General features: G+C 47.2%; 1 protein-coding gene across 1 annotated transcript; it reads left to right on the forward strand.

The window, feature by feature from the left end:
* Positions 1–254: 254 nt before the first annotated feature.
* On the forward strand, positions 255–14,125 carry GOT2 (glutamic-oxaloacetic transaminase 2). Its single transcript, XM_008139869.3, has 10 exons — positions 255–439; positions 4,968–5,124; positions 5,974–6,102; positions 8,040–8,099; positions 8,653–8,814; positions 9,079–9,183; positions 10,387–10,537; positions 11,001–11,166; positions 12,180–12,330; positions 12,908–14,125. Exons 1-10 carry the CDS (start codon positions 348–350, stop codon positions 13,028–13,030), a joined length of 1,296 nt encoding a protein of 431 aa, XP_008138091.1. The 5' UTR covers positions 255–347; the 3' UTR covers positions 13,031–14,125.
* The last annotated feature ends 3,888 nt before the right edge of the window (positions 14,126–18,013 follow it).

Genomic DNA, 18,013 nt, shown 5'->3' on the forward strand with positions numbered 1-18,013 from the left:
CTAGGGCAAATGACTTTACCTACATCAGCCAGGTTCCCATCTTTCCAAATGGCATAATAGCTGCCCCCGCTCCCGAGCTGCCCCCTCGCGACACCTCGAGACCCGCCGTGTCGTCACGGTTCTCCAGGACCACGTGGCCCGGCAGCGCCAACCTGGGGGCGGGCGGACCCAGGCCCCGCGCCCGCCCAGCGCCGGCTCCGGCCGCCAGGGTCCGCTGTGGCGCGGCTCGGCCCGGCCGCTCTAGCCCCGCGGGGAAGTCGCTGTCCTTACCTCCCGCTGGAGCCCGCGCCTCCGCGTCTGCGCCGCCCTCGCTCCGTCCTGCTGCTGCCACTGCCCGCGTGTCCACCATGGCCCTGCTGCACTCCTGCCGTGTCCTGTCCGGGGCCGCCGCCGCCGCCTTCCACCCAGGCCTCGCGGGCGTGGCTTCTGCCCGAGCCAGGTAAGCGGGGAAGACGGAGCCGGGGAGACGGGCCTGCCCCCCGAGCCACGGACACCGCACACACACACACACACGCACGCACACACACACACGCACGCACACTTTCTCGGATTGATGGCGGCGCCTCACAGTGACCCTCGGGGTCCTACATCCCTCCCTTCCCCCGCCCCCGAGACCGCAGGAGAGCGTGCCAGCGCGTTCCCCTGGGTGATGGAAGTGTGGCCCTCCACGGCACCCGGACTCCCATTCAAGGTGGGGGTCACGAGGCGCAGATTGCGCGGGGCGGGGGAGGGCAGGGGGGGGGGTCCAGGAGAGCCCACGGGCCACGGCGCGGTCGGGCCTCGCGCTCATTGGCTGCAGGGTCCGGGCTGCCTCGCGCCCATTGGCTGCGGCGCCGGCCGGGGACCGGTGCGCCAACGGTGTGCCCTTGACGGGCCACCTGCGGGCTGCGAGCTCACACGTCTTGGCCTCCCCGGGCCGAGCGGGGTGTGCGGGCTGGCGGCTGGCTGCCGTGTGTGTGCCCGGGAGAAGGAAGTGCCCGGGACCCTGGCTTTGAGACCCGGCCGGCTATCCTCTCTGCATCCCATGACCTTGACGCATAGCATCCTCACGTGTCCCCCTTCCCCGCTACCGTTTGGCCTTTGGATGGAGAAGGGTGGGAGTGTAGTGCACCTCTTTTTTTGAAGCCTCCTCTTAGGAGATGTAGCCGGAGGCGAGTGGCCGTTCTTTCTCCATCTCACGCTGCTCTTTCATGTAGTCAGTATTTCGTCACCAGAGTTTCAGAGAGCCAGCCAGGTCCTGGACCAGATATCAGCTAGTGATAGACGCTGCGGTGAAGAAGCCCGAGAGATTACAAAGGCAGGGCGGGGCAACCTTAGGTATACAGTTGTTCCAAGGGGAAAGAATACACGAATAAATAATAATACAGGAATAAACTCTGTTTCACGTACTCAGCAGTAAACCTACTTTTACCCCATCCTGTACATTATCCCCAACTAGTGTCTGCAGAGAAAAAGTACAGGGCATTCAACGAATTGGTAATTCCTTCCTAGTGGAGACCTGAGCCAGGCGATCTAATTCTCTCAAGAAGCCGATTGGGGACAGTGCCCTTAAGTACTGCCTAATCTGGAACCGAGTCTCCAAAACACCACAACCAGATAGGTATTCACTCCAGCGAGCAAAGCCTTGACCTCTTTCCCATGCCTTGGCCTTTTCTTTGGACGTTGTACGGACGTCGTTAAGCCAGCAGAACAATTTGACCTTTGCAAAGCCTCACACTCGTGGCAGTAGTTTCTCCCAGGCTTTCACGCTGTCTTAGCGTCTTGATTTGGTTCCTTCTTGGCTCACTGTCAGGTGTGCTCTTTAAGTCAGCCTGCCTACTGGCCCAGAATTAGGGAGCGGTTATTATCGTTTATGCAGCAAATTTGGAGAAGAGGGAGGGGTGCCTAAAATTATGGGCAAGAGAAAGTTGGTTTCACCACTGTAGTAATGTTAAAATGATCACCTGTTTTATGGATTTGGTTGGGTGGTCTGTGGTTCTATTTTTACTATTTAGTGAAAATCCCTATGGGTGTGACCTTTTAGTCATGTTTCAGTTTGGGAGCCTGACTCATTTTTCTTTTCCGCCTTTCCCTCATTAGAATGTAAATTCCATGAAAGCAGAGACTGGACCAGCCTTGTTCCCTGTTATATCTCAGCACTTAGAATAGTGCCTGCATGTCTTTCAATTTGAGTGTTTTTATTTTAAACACCGATTTGATTTTTTTATAATCAATGCAATAGAAACAAATATGACATTTTAATATTGCTTCTTACATCAAAGCCTAAACATATAGGGGAACTGCGGATGCAAAATGTTTATTTGTTTTTTAATAGTTTGGGCCCTGGCCAGGGAGCTCAGTTGATTGGAGTGTCGTCCCAATATGCCAAGGTTGTGGGTTCAATCCCCAGTCCAGGTGCTTACAGGAGGCAACCGATCAGTGTTTCTCTCTCACATTGATGTTTCTCTCTTTCCCTACCCCCTCTCTAAAAATTAATAACTATGTCCTCAGGTGAGGATTAAAACACACACACACACACACACACACACACTAAAAATTGCTAGGTAGGCTCCCAAGGAAACGGCAAGGCATTTAAATCACAAATGCTTATCTGAATACTTTGTACCGACATATTTTGGTTGTCTGGTCAGTATTGCGTAATAGCTCAGGCTTTGAGCTTATGTCCAAAGTTCATTGAGAGGAATCACTTTGTAGGCCACTGGTTGTCCGCCTCAACTTCATCCCTAGAGCACTCGTTTTTATCAAGTACTATCTCTTTAAAAACATCAAATTTCTTACAATGTGACAGAGTCTTTACCCTTTTAAAGAGTGGAATAGTGAAGGACATGGAGGACCTGAACGTAATTACTGATGTAGGACTGATCAAATTGAGAATCCCTGCTCCTGTATTTAGATTTTTAAGGTTGCACATACTCAAATTGCTTTGAGACTTCTTCTTAAAAGACACTACTCTCAATTCGATCTCTGCCGGAAGACAGGATTTCTATGCCAAATAAACGTTTTAAAGAACATGACAAATCGGTGCTCTTCCCACCAGGTAACAAAGGTACTTCTGACCTGTGGTTAGGGGCAACGGCTCTGTCATCATTGATTGACGACCATGGAGACAGAGCCATCTTTTTAAAAATGAAAATTGCTTACTAGAAGTTCTATCATATGTCCTTGACATTCAAAGTATTCCTTTCAGTCATCAGCTGGTGACAGTGATATAGACAGGCAGGTGGCTACGTGTCTCCAGAGTCTGAATTGTGGGTAGGAAGCAACAAAAGCTTTCTTCAGGCCCTGTTCAGAAGTTGCTTGGGAATACCTGTTTCTTACTGTTGCTGAGATACTGGAGCAACCAGGAAGCCCGGCAGTGGGACTGTTGAGGAGGAAAAATATGATAATATCTCCCAAGACTCTAGAAAAGACTTAACTTATTGAAAAGCAGGAAAGACCTGTATTTTATCATAAAGTCTTGTGACCATGTGTTCCTTGAATTCTCTGCATACTTTCCACACCAGGCTTAGTGGCACAGAGGTTATAAATAAGAGTGTAGTGGGATAACTTAGTAACAGTGATACCAGCTGATATCAAGTACTCACTCTGTACCAGGCTCTGTTCTGTTTTATAGTTAACTAGAAGCCCATTGCATGAAATTTGTGTATGGGTAGGGTCCCTAGGCCTGGCTGCCGATCGGGGCCTTCCTTTCCCTGGCTGCCGGCCAGGCCTTCCTTCGTTCCTCGCCATCCCTTGGTTGTCAGCTCATGTTATGGCGAGCTGTCAAACTCCCGAGGGGACAATTTGCATATTAGCCTTTTATTATATAGGGTAACTCCTTTCATTCTTACAAAAACCCTGTGAGATAGCCAGAGTTGTGCCTCATTTTACAGACTGGCTCTAAAAAATGGAAGCCCAGCCAGCATGGCTCAGTGGTTGAGTGTCGACCTATGAACCAGGAGGTCACAGTTCGATTTCCAGTCAGGGCACATGCCCGGGTGTGGCCTCGATCCAGAGTGGGGGTGTGCAGGAAGCAGCTGATCACTGCTTCTCTCTCATCATCATTGATGTTTTTCTCTCTCTCTCTCTCTCTCCCCCCTCTCTCTTCCTCTCTGAAATCAATAAAAAATATATTTGAGAAAAAAAATAAAAATGCAAGTATATTCATGTCACTCCCCTTACCTGATCTCCATACTCCTCCCCCCCCCAAAAAAAAAAAATGATTCCCATATTTTCACTACATCCAAGGTGGAGCTGAGGAAACGTTTTAACAAGCTCTCCAAATGGCACCCTTAACAAATTTGGGGCCCTAACCGGTTTGGCTCAGTGGATAGAGCGTCGGCCTGCAGACTGAAGGGTCCCAGGTTCGATTCTGGTCAAGGGCATGTACCTTGGTTGCGGGCACATCCCCAGTAGGGGGTGTGCAGGAGGCAGCTGATGGATGTTTCTCTCTCATCGATGTTTCTAACTCTCTATCCCTCTCCCTTCCTCTCTGTAAAAAAATCAATAAAATATATTTTTTTAAAAAATTGGGGAACAGGATAAAAATCCAAGCCCCTTGGGGTGGGGGGTGGGGGGAATTGTCACATTATCCTCTTACACTGGTCCTTCTGGCTTCTCTAGTTTCATCTTTTACCATTCTCAGCTTCTCACTGCAAATTACTTGAAATAGTAGTCTTTGCCTAGGAATTCAGGTGAGGTCGGGACTGCTTTGAAAGCCTACACATGCATCCTGTCCTCCCCAAGGTGATTCGGGGAGGTGGCCCCTTCCGCTTCTCAAAGGATTCATATTGAAATTATTGGTCTTCCCCACCCTTCTGCGAGCTGCTCTGAGGTCTGATGCATTATTGAATTATGGTGCCTATTGCTTTACCGTGTGCGTAGTAAACATGCAACCATGCGTTGAAGTGGATTTGTGGAAGGTCCAAGATGTCTCTGGCCATGGGAATCTTGCTTCTGTAACTGATGTCTTGTCTTTCCCCTTTCAGCTCCTGGTGGGCCCATGTGGAGATGGGGCCCCCAGATCCCATCCTGGGAGTCACAGAAGCCTTTAAAAGAGACACCAACAGCAAAAAGATGAACCTGGGAGTTGGTGCCTACCGGGACGATAATGGAAAGCCTTACGTGCTCCCTAGTATCCGGAAGGTGAGCTTGCCGTCCATCTCCCGCCTGGTTGGGATAAGTAAACTAACGGGAGCTCACGGGGAGCGGCAGAAAGACCGCTGGCCTGGGAGTCAGGAGACCCAGGTTCGGTTCTGGTACTAACTGTTCCCGTCAGGCTGTCTGAGCCGCAGTCTCCTTGGCTATAAAAGAGAGCCATTGGAACTGCATGGTCTTTCCTAAGGTTGCGTTTCTGTGATTGTCTGTGGAGGAGGCATAATGTCATATGTAATCCTGAGTGCGCCAAAGGACCAAGAATTTCAATGCTGTCTCAGTCATAGAATTAGGCCTTCGTGGATGGGCATTACTCTTATTTTCCATTTCTCTCATTGTAATTGCCTTAATAAAGCCCACCTTCTTACACAGACATACTCTGTCCTTTCCTCCTATCGAACTGTAGAATGATTTTCTTTATTTTTGTTGCATATTTATTAGTAGTCTTACTATTGGTTACTATAGTTATAATTTAACTAATCCTCTAAGAACAGTTCTATTTTAAGAAAGTATGTCTTCCTTTGCATCTGTCCCTCCTCCACTGAAATATGAATGTGCTGCTTTGCCACTTCCAGAGTGGATGGTGATGTGTCTGTCATTCCTCCAAATAAAAAAATAACGCTTTACCTCTGAAATTTAAGTAGAAAACATTTTATACAGGCTGGGGCAAAAGTAGGTTTACAGTTGTGCATACACGAAACACATCGTTTATTCTTGTATTATTATTTATTTATTGTGTTTTCTATATGAACAAACTGTAAGCCAACTTTTGCCCCACCTGTATTAATCAAGGTAATTCCAGGAGAAAAGAGCTAAACAGAAGCTTTTTCTCTTGTCTAGGCAGAGGCCCAGATTGCTGCAAAAAATCTGGACAAGGAATACCTGCCCATCGGGGGACTGGCCGAGTTTTGTAAGGCGTCCGCAGAGCTGGCCCTGGGCGAGAACAGCGAAGTGCTGAAAAGCGGCCGGGTAAGCGAGCAGACTCCGGCGTCGAACAGCGTCTGTCGTTAAATGTAATAATTTAGATACATTTGAGATAATTCAAACAATTTAAAACAAATAAGAAAAGAGACATGTTCACTTTGTGCCTGGTGATGGTTTTGAGGTGGCCACACTTTTGCTAATATCTCTTCTTTAGCTAATAAATTGGCCCTAATTAAATAAAAGATTTCCTATAACACCAGTTCCAAACATATGGTAGTGATTTGATAGATTTGACACTGCTTTTCTGTTAGTTTCTATGTGCTTATGTTCATTTTACATTAAATATGCTTTAGAAACTCCAAACTATCCCTAGTTTTAGGCCTATTCTTAGCCCCCACCTTCATGTCCTAAGCTTCCAGCTTAGATGGAGGAAGCAAGCAGGAAACAAGCCACAGGTAGGCTCTGGCAGCTGGGACCAGCGGGCACTCTGCTGGTCCCTCGCAGCCGTGCTCCCTTCCTGCTGCCTCCCTCCTCTCTGAGGTCCAGGGAGCATCACCGCAGCATTGATGGGGGAGCACAAGTGTCCCTTAGTTATCTCCTTCCAGCTCCCGGAGGGGTCCCTCCTTGTGGAAGAGAGAGGGCCCTAAAGGTCACTGCACAGAAGCTTTTTGCACATATTCCCGAATGCACCGTGGAGTATATGCAGGCGCACACTTGCAGTAAAGACTAGCATCAAGCATGCGGGCCACCAAACAGCTCACCTGACACAAGGACTCATGTGCCTTATAGTTTACTTTCTTTTGAAACATATATGTTTTCCTAATGGATACATTTGTATGTTTAAACTTTTTTTTCTGTTTAAGTCTGGGAGAAACACACAAAGTAGCAAAACTAAGCCAACACTTCTCCCTTCCGCACCCCTCCAAGGACAGAATAAATACATTTTATTTACAAGACGGGTCTAAGTCCACAGGTTAGTTCATTGACTCAGAGTAAAACGTATAACCTTGACCCAGTGGTGATGGAGCAATGACCATAAGTCATGGACAGAATATGGTTTGACTGATATCCATACAGTCAACCACCTGTTAACCCATCGTGAAAACTTCTGGGGTTTTTTTCTGTAATTTTTGCTTAGTCTGTGTACCTCTAGTCAGTGGTTACCTAAGTATGAGACTGGCCTATCTTAAAAGAACATCAGTTTGTATTTTACAAATTGCTGTGCCTTTGTGAATCATTGGCATCAGATCTACAGCCAGGTTTTTAGTTTTATCACCCCAAAGTTTGCAGAGACTAACTTTGTTTAGGAAAGAGTTTGTTGGTTGGGTTCCTCCCACTTAATCCAGTGTCTGCCAGTCCAGAAAATAGGTTGATGTTCTGTAGGGCCTTGCTTCTATGGTGCCTTCAAAAAAGAAGAAGAAAAAAACCACAGTGGTTTCTTACTCATTTCCTAACATGGACTGGTTTGAAGAAACAGATCTACTCAGGCATCTATCCAAATGATTAATATTTCAGATTCTGAAAACTCGTAAAAGGAGCCTCTTAGACAACCTTTAATATGTAGTAATGTTAGTCTAAGGTACTTTTCAAGGACCTTTGATGTTCGGAGAGTCACTCCATTTTGTATAATTCTACAACAGTGTTTAAATGTAGTAACTGTTCTTAGTGTCTTTTTTTTTTTCCACTGGGAGGTGGGGATTTTGTGTCCTGAAAGTTTCTCACGTAACACGGGATGGTGCTACTAACAGGCTGTAAGGAATTAGCTTGTGCATCAGCAGGGCTGTTGGAAACTGAAGAGACCGCCCTTTGGGGAACCAATGAGGAGAGTCCAGTCAGTCTGTGGCTTAGCGAATGGGGAAATGAAGCAGCACCGTTCTCTCATTTCCTGATGTTCATTTGGGGCTGTCTCAGCCTCTGTGCTTGGCCTCTGCTCTGCTGAGCGAGGAGAGTGGTGCCTCACTGACCTCGTGTCTCTCCCTCAGTATGTCACCGTGCAGACCATTTCTGGAACCGGGGCCTTAAGGATCGGAGCCAGCTTTCTGGTGAGTCTGGAAATTTCTTCAGCGAAGAGCTATGAGGATGACGGGTTTTTCTACCGCATGTGTGTTTGCTGACCCAGAAGTAGACTTCCTGTCTCCACAACATTGGAAGACTTCTCATTCCCTGATAAATGAACTCGGGGGGTGGGGGAGGGGTGTTAAAAATTAAAGTACCTAGAAGGAATCACAAAGATATTATAATTATAGTAAGATAATATTATTATTATTATTATTATAATGAATATAACTTATTGAGCACATCCTGTTACTAGGAGCTTTTATATTTTAACTCATTTAATCTTTCTGAAGGAGGTTCAGTTAACACCATTTTACAGATGAAGAAAGTGAGGCCCAGGTAGGTCCTTGGCCACACGGCCGTGTAACTGTCAGAGCCTGGGTTTCCACCGGGCAGTCTCGCCGCTTAGTCAGTACTGGCTCTCACTCGGAGAGGAGCTGTGTTTCAGGAGAGAAAAGTTGTCTTTTCCGTAAAATAGGTCAACTTTTTTTTCGCCTCCCCTTTCATCGGTTTTTCATTCCCTTTCATCCCATCTCTCAGCAAAGATTTTTCAAGTTCAGCCGAGATGTCTTTCTGCCCAAACCGACCTGGGGGAATCACACGCCCATCTTCAGGGACGCTGGCATGCAGCTGCAGGGCTATCGCTACTATGACCCCAAGACGTGTGGCTTTGACTTCACGGGCGCCATGGAGGACATTTCCGTAAGTGTGGCTCTCAGTGAGGGTTCGGGCGGGCGGGGGCGGGGGGGGGCGTGTGGAGGGGGGGAGTCAGGAGTAAACCTCCTTGTGGAGACTTGAGGCCGCCCAGCATGTCTCAACACCTGACTTAAAATATGGAGGATGAGCCAACTCCCAGAACTTGGGTTCTTTTTGTTATTTACCAAGTGATGGTGACCCTGCGGCATTTTGGGAAAATGATCTCCTTGTCAAGCTGCAATGCGATCTCATGGTTGTTTCTCTTTTTAGAAAATGCCACAGCAAAGCGTTCTCCTCCTGCATGCCTGTGCCCACAACCCCACGGGAGTGGACCCTCGCCCCGAGCAGTGGAAGGAGATAGCCTCCGTGGTGAAGGTGAGGGGTGAACTGACTGGGGACAGTTCTGTGTGGTAACTAGCCTTCGGTGCTTCACTGGCAACATCTGAACAGTGACAACTACCTGGAGCCCACGTGAAATTTTTACACTTTTTAAAAAAATGTTTTTATTTATTTCAGAGAGGAAGGAAGATGGAGAGATAGAGAGAGAAACATCAGTAATGAGAGAAAATCATTGATTGGCTGCCTCTTACACGATCCTACTGGGATTGGAGCCCGCAACCCAGGCATATGCCCTGACTGTGAATCGAACCGTGACCTCCTGGTTCAGGGGACAACACTCAACCATTGAGCCCCACCGGCCAGGTCCACACATTATTAATAGCCAGAAAAGAGCTCCACATTAGCGAGATTAACAATTCTGTACTTGATGCTACATGAGCAGGGTGGAAATAATTTTTGTTCCTCAGCCGTGTCTAGGAAATTCTGATCAGACTTTGTCATTGCCTGGCCTGTATAGTAGGCATCCCCTGGCCCCACATGTCTGCTGGTGGGGTCTCCAGCTGTCCTGGTCAGTGGTTAAACTTGTTCATCCTTTTCCACTTTTTCATGTCCCCTCCTATCGGTGCCACTTCCCTCGGCATCGCCATTGTCACTCACGGGGTCGGCTGGCAGCGAAGGCACGCGTCAGAATTCCTAGGGAGGAAGATACTCCTGTTGCCTTGCGTCCCCACTGTCACTCCTTTTGGTTCCCCTTCCATTACATCTGTCAAACCTCCGCTGCAAACAGAATGAGAGAGAAGCAGCATTCTGAGAGCACTTTCAGGAGGAGATGGCTCTGACGTGGCCGGCCCCTGAGCCCTGGGTACAAGATGAGTCTGCCAGGGTGACATTAGCCCCAGAAAGGCCGATGCTGATCCTGTGCTGACTAAACTGAAATAATTACCCAACCACAGGGCCTAACATGAGCTTCCCATTTGACGAAGCAGCTGCCTGGGGAGATGGAGATTAAGATTCTCCTTTCTTAGTGTCTTCTTGAGGGACCATACCAACCGGAGTAAAAATATATACATTGACATCTGAACTCTTAGGAAACGGAAACGTTGCCAAGCTGCCACCTGGGGAGGGGACTGTGTTGATTCTGTCTCTGTGAGACAGGCCTGGTCCCAGTAAGCACAGTGACCATCTGGGCATCTTGAGGGGCTGCCTGAAGCTTTGGTCTTCTTCTCTTTTCCTTCCCAGAAAAACAACCTCTTTGCGTTCTTCGACATGGCCTACCAAGGCTTTGCCAGCGGCGATGGCAACAAGGATGCCTGGGCTGTGCGCCACTTCATCGAACAGGGCATTAATGTTTGCCTCTGCCAGTCCTATGCCAAGAACATGGGCCTCTATGGTAAAGTGAAGGACCCCGTGCGAGTGTGTTCTGATGACATCGAGGAAGTGCTGGGAGGGGTGCCACACAGGTGTGGGGTTGCGTGTGCCGGTGTGTATGTGCATGTGTTGTCTCTGTCCCTCCTTCCCCAGAGAGGAAAGACAGTAAAATGGATTGTACTGACCTTAGCCACATCTTCTTTAGTGTCCTTGAATTTTCCCAGTAAAGAAAACTGATTACTGCTTCTTTAAACAGTGACTGTTCCATGAGCCACAAAGATGGATACAAGAGAAAGAGACCTTTAAACACTCTTGAGTATTCAACTTTCTGTTGTACCCAGATTCACCATCCTGGTTGCTAAAAACTTTTTACTTAGAAAAGTTATTTTTGTGGTGTTTCTGTTGGAAGCAGCTAACGTGTAGCACATTTACTCATGATTTGCTTTAGATAGAACTAGACGACAAGATCCACTCTGTCTTTTCAGGTGAGCGTGTGGGAGCCTTCACTGTGGTCTGCAAAGATGCCGATGAGGCCAAAAAGGTGGAGTCACAGTTGAAGATCTTGATTCGCCCCATGTATTCCAACCCTCCTGTCAACGGGGCCCGGATCGCTTCCACCGTCCTGAACAGCCCCGATCTGCGAAAGCAATGGTAAAGACACGTCGCCGCCCCCAGGCACCCGCCTTCCCCCCACTAAGTCTTCAAAGCTTGTTTATAATTGGCCACTAGTGAGGCACAGCATCACACAGCTACCACATGTGGGAGGGGGCAGGGAGAGAAGAGTGCCTTTTGTTAGCACTTTTCAGTAAATACATTGGTCTTTCCCTGGAAGAGATGAACATAATGCAGAGATGGTATTTCCTTTTTTTTTCTTTTTTTTTTTAATTTTATTGATTTCAGAGAAGAAGGGAAAAGGAGAGAGATAGAAACATCAATAATGAGAGAGAATCATTGATCGGCTGCCTCCTGCACGTCCCCCACTGGGAACTGAGCCCACAACCCAGGCATGTGCCCTTGACCAGAATCGAACCCAGGACCCTTCAGTCCCGCAGGCTGACACTTTATCCACTGAGCCAAGCTGGATAGGGCTAGTATTTCCTTTTATCCCATCATCTCCAGGTTAAGTAAATTCAAATTCATATTGAAGTACCTTACATAGGAAAACTTCCTGAAGAAAATCATGTTTTTGTTTTATTTTAATTATAGCTAGCATTGAATTGGTATTTCTGCACCTTTTGGTTTTTATTATCTGTACTATCTGAATACTGTGGCACCTGAGCTCTAAGGTAGTGTTACTCAGTGTTTGTTTTTTTAATATATTTTCTTATTGATTTCAGAGAGGGGGAAAGAGAGAGATAGAAACATCAATGATGAGAGAGAATCATCCATCACACACCCCCCACTGGGGATTGAACCCACAACCCGGGCATGTGCCCTGACCAGGAATTTAACTGTGACCTCCTGGCTCATAAGTCAACACTCAACCACTGAGCCATGCCAGCTGGGTATAAAATAAAAATGCTATAAAATAGTTTTTTCTTCCTGGACTCAGTCAGGGACACACTAGGGCCCACTAAATACTCAAGGAAGGTGAAAATGCTGTGAGCTATGGCGTATCTAACGGGACTTGGCCAGAATTGAGCTACATCCCAGGCTTTTTACAGGTTGCAGGAAGTGAAAGGCATGGCCGACCGCATCATTAGCATGCGGACCCAGCTGGTCTCCAACCTCAAGAAGGAGGGCTCCTCCCACAACTGGCAGCACATCACGGACCAGATTGGCATGTTTTGTTTCACAGGACTGAAGCCCGAACAGGTGAGTGGACTCTCTGTAGCAGACCAGTTACTCAGTCCTAGGGCACCTACCTATTCAGGAAAACAGTCATATTGGAGGCTTTTAGGTAAATGAAGTATGTACATAGGTAGCATTCATTCTGCTTTGTTTTTTATTAGTCATTTACCTATCTGCATCCTCCGTGAGGTGCACACTTCCAAAGAGCAGGACTTGTCTTCATCATTTTTTGTGAATGCCACTGCTTCTCTGCAGAGATACCAGAACAAGCAGGAACCTGCAAATTAGAAAGAAAAACAGCTGATCCACAGCTGGATCCTGGATCTGTTTTTTCTGCAAATGCTGGCTCTAACATTTTTTTCACCCGTTCCTCCTTGGAATTCATCACCCTACTTTAAAGGAGCTTTCCTCCTCCTTTCACTCTAAGCTAACACACCAGATTCTGGGAGTAGGGTTTAATTGAAAAAAACAGAGCCTCTGTTATTTTTTCTGTCTTAACACATGGCTGTTGTGCCAGGGCTGGGGACACACACACACACACACACACACACACACACACACCCATGAGCTGGACATGCCCAAGCATTCTTCTTCTCTGCAGGTGGAACGGCTGACCAAGGAGTTCTCGGTCTACATGACAAAGGACGGCCGCATCTCCGTGGCAGGGGTCACCTCCGGCAACGTGGGCTACCTTGCCCATGCCATTCACCAGGTCACCAAGTAATTTCCCTGATGAGAGGAAACAGAGACCACCTCCCTGCCGACCTCTGCTGCTGTGAGATGCACGCGGAGGAAGAGGGAGGGTGGATGGTGGTGGGCAGATCATTTCTTTCAACCACAGTGCTTAAAACTCAGCGTTGGAATGGTTTCTCGGCAAAGGGTGTGTAGGGAAGTAGGCAGAGGCATCTGTGGCTGGTGCGTGGAACTTTGTGGCTCTAAACCAAAATCTCCCTCATCTGTGTGTATCCAGCTTTTCCGAAAGAGTTTACATGTACAAGAACGTCCTAGCCAAAAACCTGTCAATCACACCATTGCAATATTCCAGAAGCTTTAACCGAAGCACCTGATGGTGTCGATGCCACATATTCAAGCCTCTGTGAGAAGGCCTGGTTCCAGCAATAATGGTCAGCCTCACCTTTGTGCTCCCGGATTGAGCAGCCTAACCAACAGACCACATTACAGAAATCGCGCTTCGTGAAAGCCAGCGCATCGGCTGCCACTGCAACAAGGAACACAAAAAGATGCTGTTTCCGGTCTTACTTAAGGAAAAAAGAAAGAAGGCTCTCCTTCTTGTACTTACTTGTGGGCATTTCAATGTTCCCTTCTCTCTGTCAGCGCTGCTCTTTTCCATAGGCACAAAGATCTACATCCAGCCTAGATTTTCACCCTCTTCTACTGCTTGATTGACCATCAACCCCACCCTATAGCACTTACTCATTTGAAGAAGGAAGAACGTAATTTACTGCTCACCCCACACCCTCACTTCTCAACAAAGAATACCAGAGAATGGTTAACAGATTATTGCAGCATCCTCTTCAGTGATTGCTTGTCTCCCGCCGGGATGTTGCCTCTGCCCAGTTGGACCTCGTACCTTAGTGCAGTGTTGTGCAGCCACTCGTCTCCCGTCCCAGGTCGGGTGATGCGGGGTTGAGCCAGGCAAGGGGATATTCAGGTTTTGGTTTTAACCTTCGTGCGCTTCCAGCGGGGCTCGGGCTTCATTCACCCTTTAGAAAGATAACCACCATCTACTCTAATCGTGTAGACTTACTGCAGCCTGGTTTCTCTGTTACAATAAAGTTACTGCGACCCAACCCCTGGCGACTATGTTATATTTTCTCTTTAATGGGAGGAAAGGGCAGGAGTGGGTGTATATCCTGGAACTCTGAAGTCATGCCCAGCTGACCAGGAGCCAATGGGTGTGTGAGCTATTCTGAATATAAACTAAAGCCACATCCTTGTCTTGCTCTCACTCAGCTTGTCTAGTCCAAAGATGTTCGAAATGTAAATATGACCCATTGGATCTTGGGGGACAGGTGCAGTACCTCAAAGGATCTTGTGGGTGTCAGCAGGGAGCAGAGGAGATGGAGGGGAGGTGGCAGCTTCAGATGGCTATGGGAGTGAGGTAGGTAATCTAAACAATGAAGGGAAAGTTAAAAGAGTGATGCCACCCGGATGTAAGATGATCATTGGGGACCAACCCACATCCTCAGTAATGAGAAATAGGGACGTGAGAGGTGCTGTGAGAATGAAAGTCCAGGATGGCAGGTCTTCAATTTTCCAAATAACACAAATCCTGTTTTTATTTATTTTTTATATATGTTTTTATTGAATTCAGAGAGAGAGGGAGGGAAACATCCATGTGAAGGAAAAACATCAATTAGCTGTCTTCCATATGCAGACCAAAACCCCAACCTGGGTACGTGCCCTGACTGGGAACTGAACAGGTGACCTTTTGGTACACGGGATCGAACCTGAAACATGGACCCCAACCAGGAATTGAACTAGGACCTCCTGGTTCATAGGTCGACACTCAACTATTGAACCATACTAGCTGGACCACAATCCTGTTTTTCTGGAAGGTCTATTGATGCTTAAAGGTTGGCAACTGATTCAACTTTTTTAAAGTATATTTTTAATGATTTCAGAGAGGAAAGAAGAGGGAGAAAGAGAAAAACATCAATGATGAGAGAAATCATTGATTGGCTGCCTCCTACACTCCCCCCATACTGGCGATCAAGCCTGCAACCCGGGCATGTGCCCTGACGGGGAATTGAACCGTGGCCTCCTAGTTCATAGGTCGACAACCACTGAGCCACGCTGGCCTGGCCTGATTCAATTTTCTTAATGATTTACAGGCAAGATGCAAACAATAGGTCACCAGTTTGCAACCTCTACCATAAAGTCATCTACTCGGTTAGCAGACACGGAGCAATGGCGCCTGCTTGGCATCAAGGTTATGCTGTCCCCTTCTGCTTAGTGCTGGAAGCTGTTTAAGGTGGGACAGCCGGCAATGGAGCAGAGGTCAGGCCTGGAGCACATCCACAGTGCACGGATAGCTGCTGGGAGGGGGCAGCAGGCCCAGCTTTCTCTTTCCCTCTTATTGCTCACTCCCTGAGGGGCATGGTGCACAGCAGGCTTGCTCCTGACCCTGGGAACGGATACACCAAGGTGGTAAATGGATAAGTAAGTGAGCTTACCTGGAATGGGCTTTGACTGGATGTCTTGGGGAAAGTATCTTAAAAGGAAAAACAACATGTTATTCGGCTGCTCCGTTCAGGGACTGACTGCCCAGGTTAGGAGAAGCTCTCCCTGATGGAACCACATGGTTGAAAGTTGGCCACCAAGACAGCAGGAAAGGGAACCTGACCACCCTGCTGACCTCGTTATTTTTAACCACACATATTGCCAGCTCACCCTGGACTAAGTCCCTTTCCTCACCAAACGCAGTCACGTGGGGTGTGTTTTTCTCAGCAGTTCAAACTGTTTGCCTTCAACCCTACCCTAGTTTTCTAGGCTGGGTCGAATATGTTCATGTTCATCCACTCGATGGAGGAGGTAGTTTGTCTGCTCAGAATAGCCTCTGTGTTTTTTTGTTTGTTTGTTTTTTTCTTTTTTAAATATATTTTTATTGATTTCAGAGAGGAAGGGAGAGGGAGAGAGAGATGGAAACATCAATGATGAGAGAGAATCGTTGATCAGCTGCCTCCCACATGCCCCCCACTGGGGATTGAGCCCACAACCTTGGCATACGCCCTGACCAGGAATTGAACCGTGACCCCCTGGTTCATAGGTTGACGCTCAATCACTGAGCCACGCCGGCCAGGCATGCCTCTTTATTATAGTTCAAGGTAGAATAGTTTCCAAATCTGGATTTTCAAAAAAATATTGGTTCCCTAGCCTTATCTCTGGACGTGCTGACTCAATATGTCTGAGATAAGGTTTGGGAGTCATTTCTTTAAATAATAAAAAGATAAAATTTTCTAGGAGGTTCAGAAACACCTGATCCGTTGACCAGCCATTGGGTACTGTTAGACTAAACTGCCTCAGGCTTACATCTACATGATCAAAGTCCAGCTCACTCAACCAGCTTGAGAATTTTTTTTTTACCTTTTTTCTTATAGGCTGTGGAACTTTTTTTCCATAGAAATTATTGGTTTGTATCTAATAAATAGACAATTTTTTTCTTTTCTTTAAATGATAATCTTATAAAATTCCTGAGAAGCCCTGGCTGGGTAGCTCATTTAGTTAGAGTTGTCCGAATACACCAAGGTTGTAGGTTCAATCCCCAGTCAGGGCACATATGTACAAGAATCAAACATAAATAAGTGGAACAAGTCAGTATTTCTCTCCCTCTCTAAAATCAATATTTCTAATCTTACAATTTTTTAATTGACTTCAGAGAGAGGAAGGAGGGGAGGGAGAGAGAGAAAAAAAAAACATCAATGTGAGAGAGAACATCAATTGGTTGCTTCCCTCACGTGCCCCAACCAGGGATGGAACCCACAAGTTGGGTATGTGCCCTGATGGGGAATTGAACCCACCACTTTTTGGTGTACAAGATGACACTCCAACCAACTGAGCCACACCAGCTGAGAAATTTTTTAAATCTTGACAATTTGTATCCAGAATATATAAAAAACACTTCAAGAATAAAAAGAAAAAGAACCCAACTAATAACTGGAAAAGTATCTGAATAGACATTTCTCCAAAGACATACTAATGGCCAACAAGCACATGAAAAGATGCTATAGTCATTAGTCATCCGGAAAATGCAAATAAAAACCATAATGGGAATCACTTCACACCCACTAGGATGACTGTAATAAAAAGGAATATAATAAGGGTCATCAAGGATGTGAAGAAATCGGACCCCTCCAACACAATGTTGATAGGAATGTAAAATGGTGGAGCTGCTTTGGAAAACAGTCTGGCAATTCTCAAAAAGTTAAACATAGGCTTACCATCTGACCCAGCAATTCCACTCCTATACACTTACCCAAGACAAAAAAAAAAAAAAGGGCACACATCCACACAAACACTTGTCCATGAGTGTTCATAGCGGCATTCTTCACAATAGCCCAAAAGTGGGAACATATCTAATGACCAATCAACTGATGAATAAATAAACAAAATGTGGTATAGCCATACCATGGAATATATCCTATACTAGAGGCCCGGTGCACAAAATTCATGAACTGGGAGGGGGAGGTCCCTCAACCCAGCCTGCGCCCTCTCACAGTCCAGAAGCCCTCAGGGGATGTCCGACTGATGGCTTAGGCCCACTCCCCACGATCTGTAAATCGACCAAACTGGGGAATGACTGGTTGCTGTGACACGCACTGATCACCAGGGGCAGACACTCAATGCAGGAGCTGCCCCTGGTGGTCAGTGTGCTCCCACAGTGGGAGTGCTGCTTAGCCAGAAGCCAAGCTCATGGCTGGAGAGTGCAGCAGCAGTGGTGGAAGCCTCTCCTGCCTCCACAGCAGTGCTAAGGACCCCTCCGGGGATGTCTGCCTGATGGCTTAGGCAGGAAGCAGGCCTAAGCTGTCAGTCAGACATCCCCTGAGGGGTCCCAGACTGTGAGAGGGCACAGGCTGGGCTGAGGGACCGCCCCCCCCCCCCCCCAGTGCACAAATGTCATGCACTGGGCCTCTAGTTTAGTAATAAAATGAAATGCAGTACCAATATGCTCCAACATGGATGAAAC

Source organism: Eptesicus fuscus, chromosome 21 (assembly GCF_027574615.1).
Source record: "Eptesicus fuscus isolate TK198812 chromosome 21, DD_ASM_mEF_20220401, whole genome shotgun sequence".
Lineage (NCBI taxonomy): Eukaryota > Metazoa > Chordata > Mammalia > Chiroptera > Vespertilionidae > Eptesicus > Eptesicus fuscus.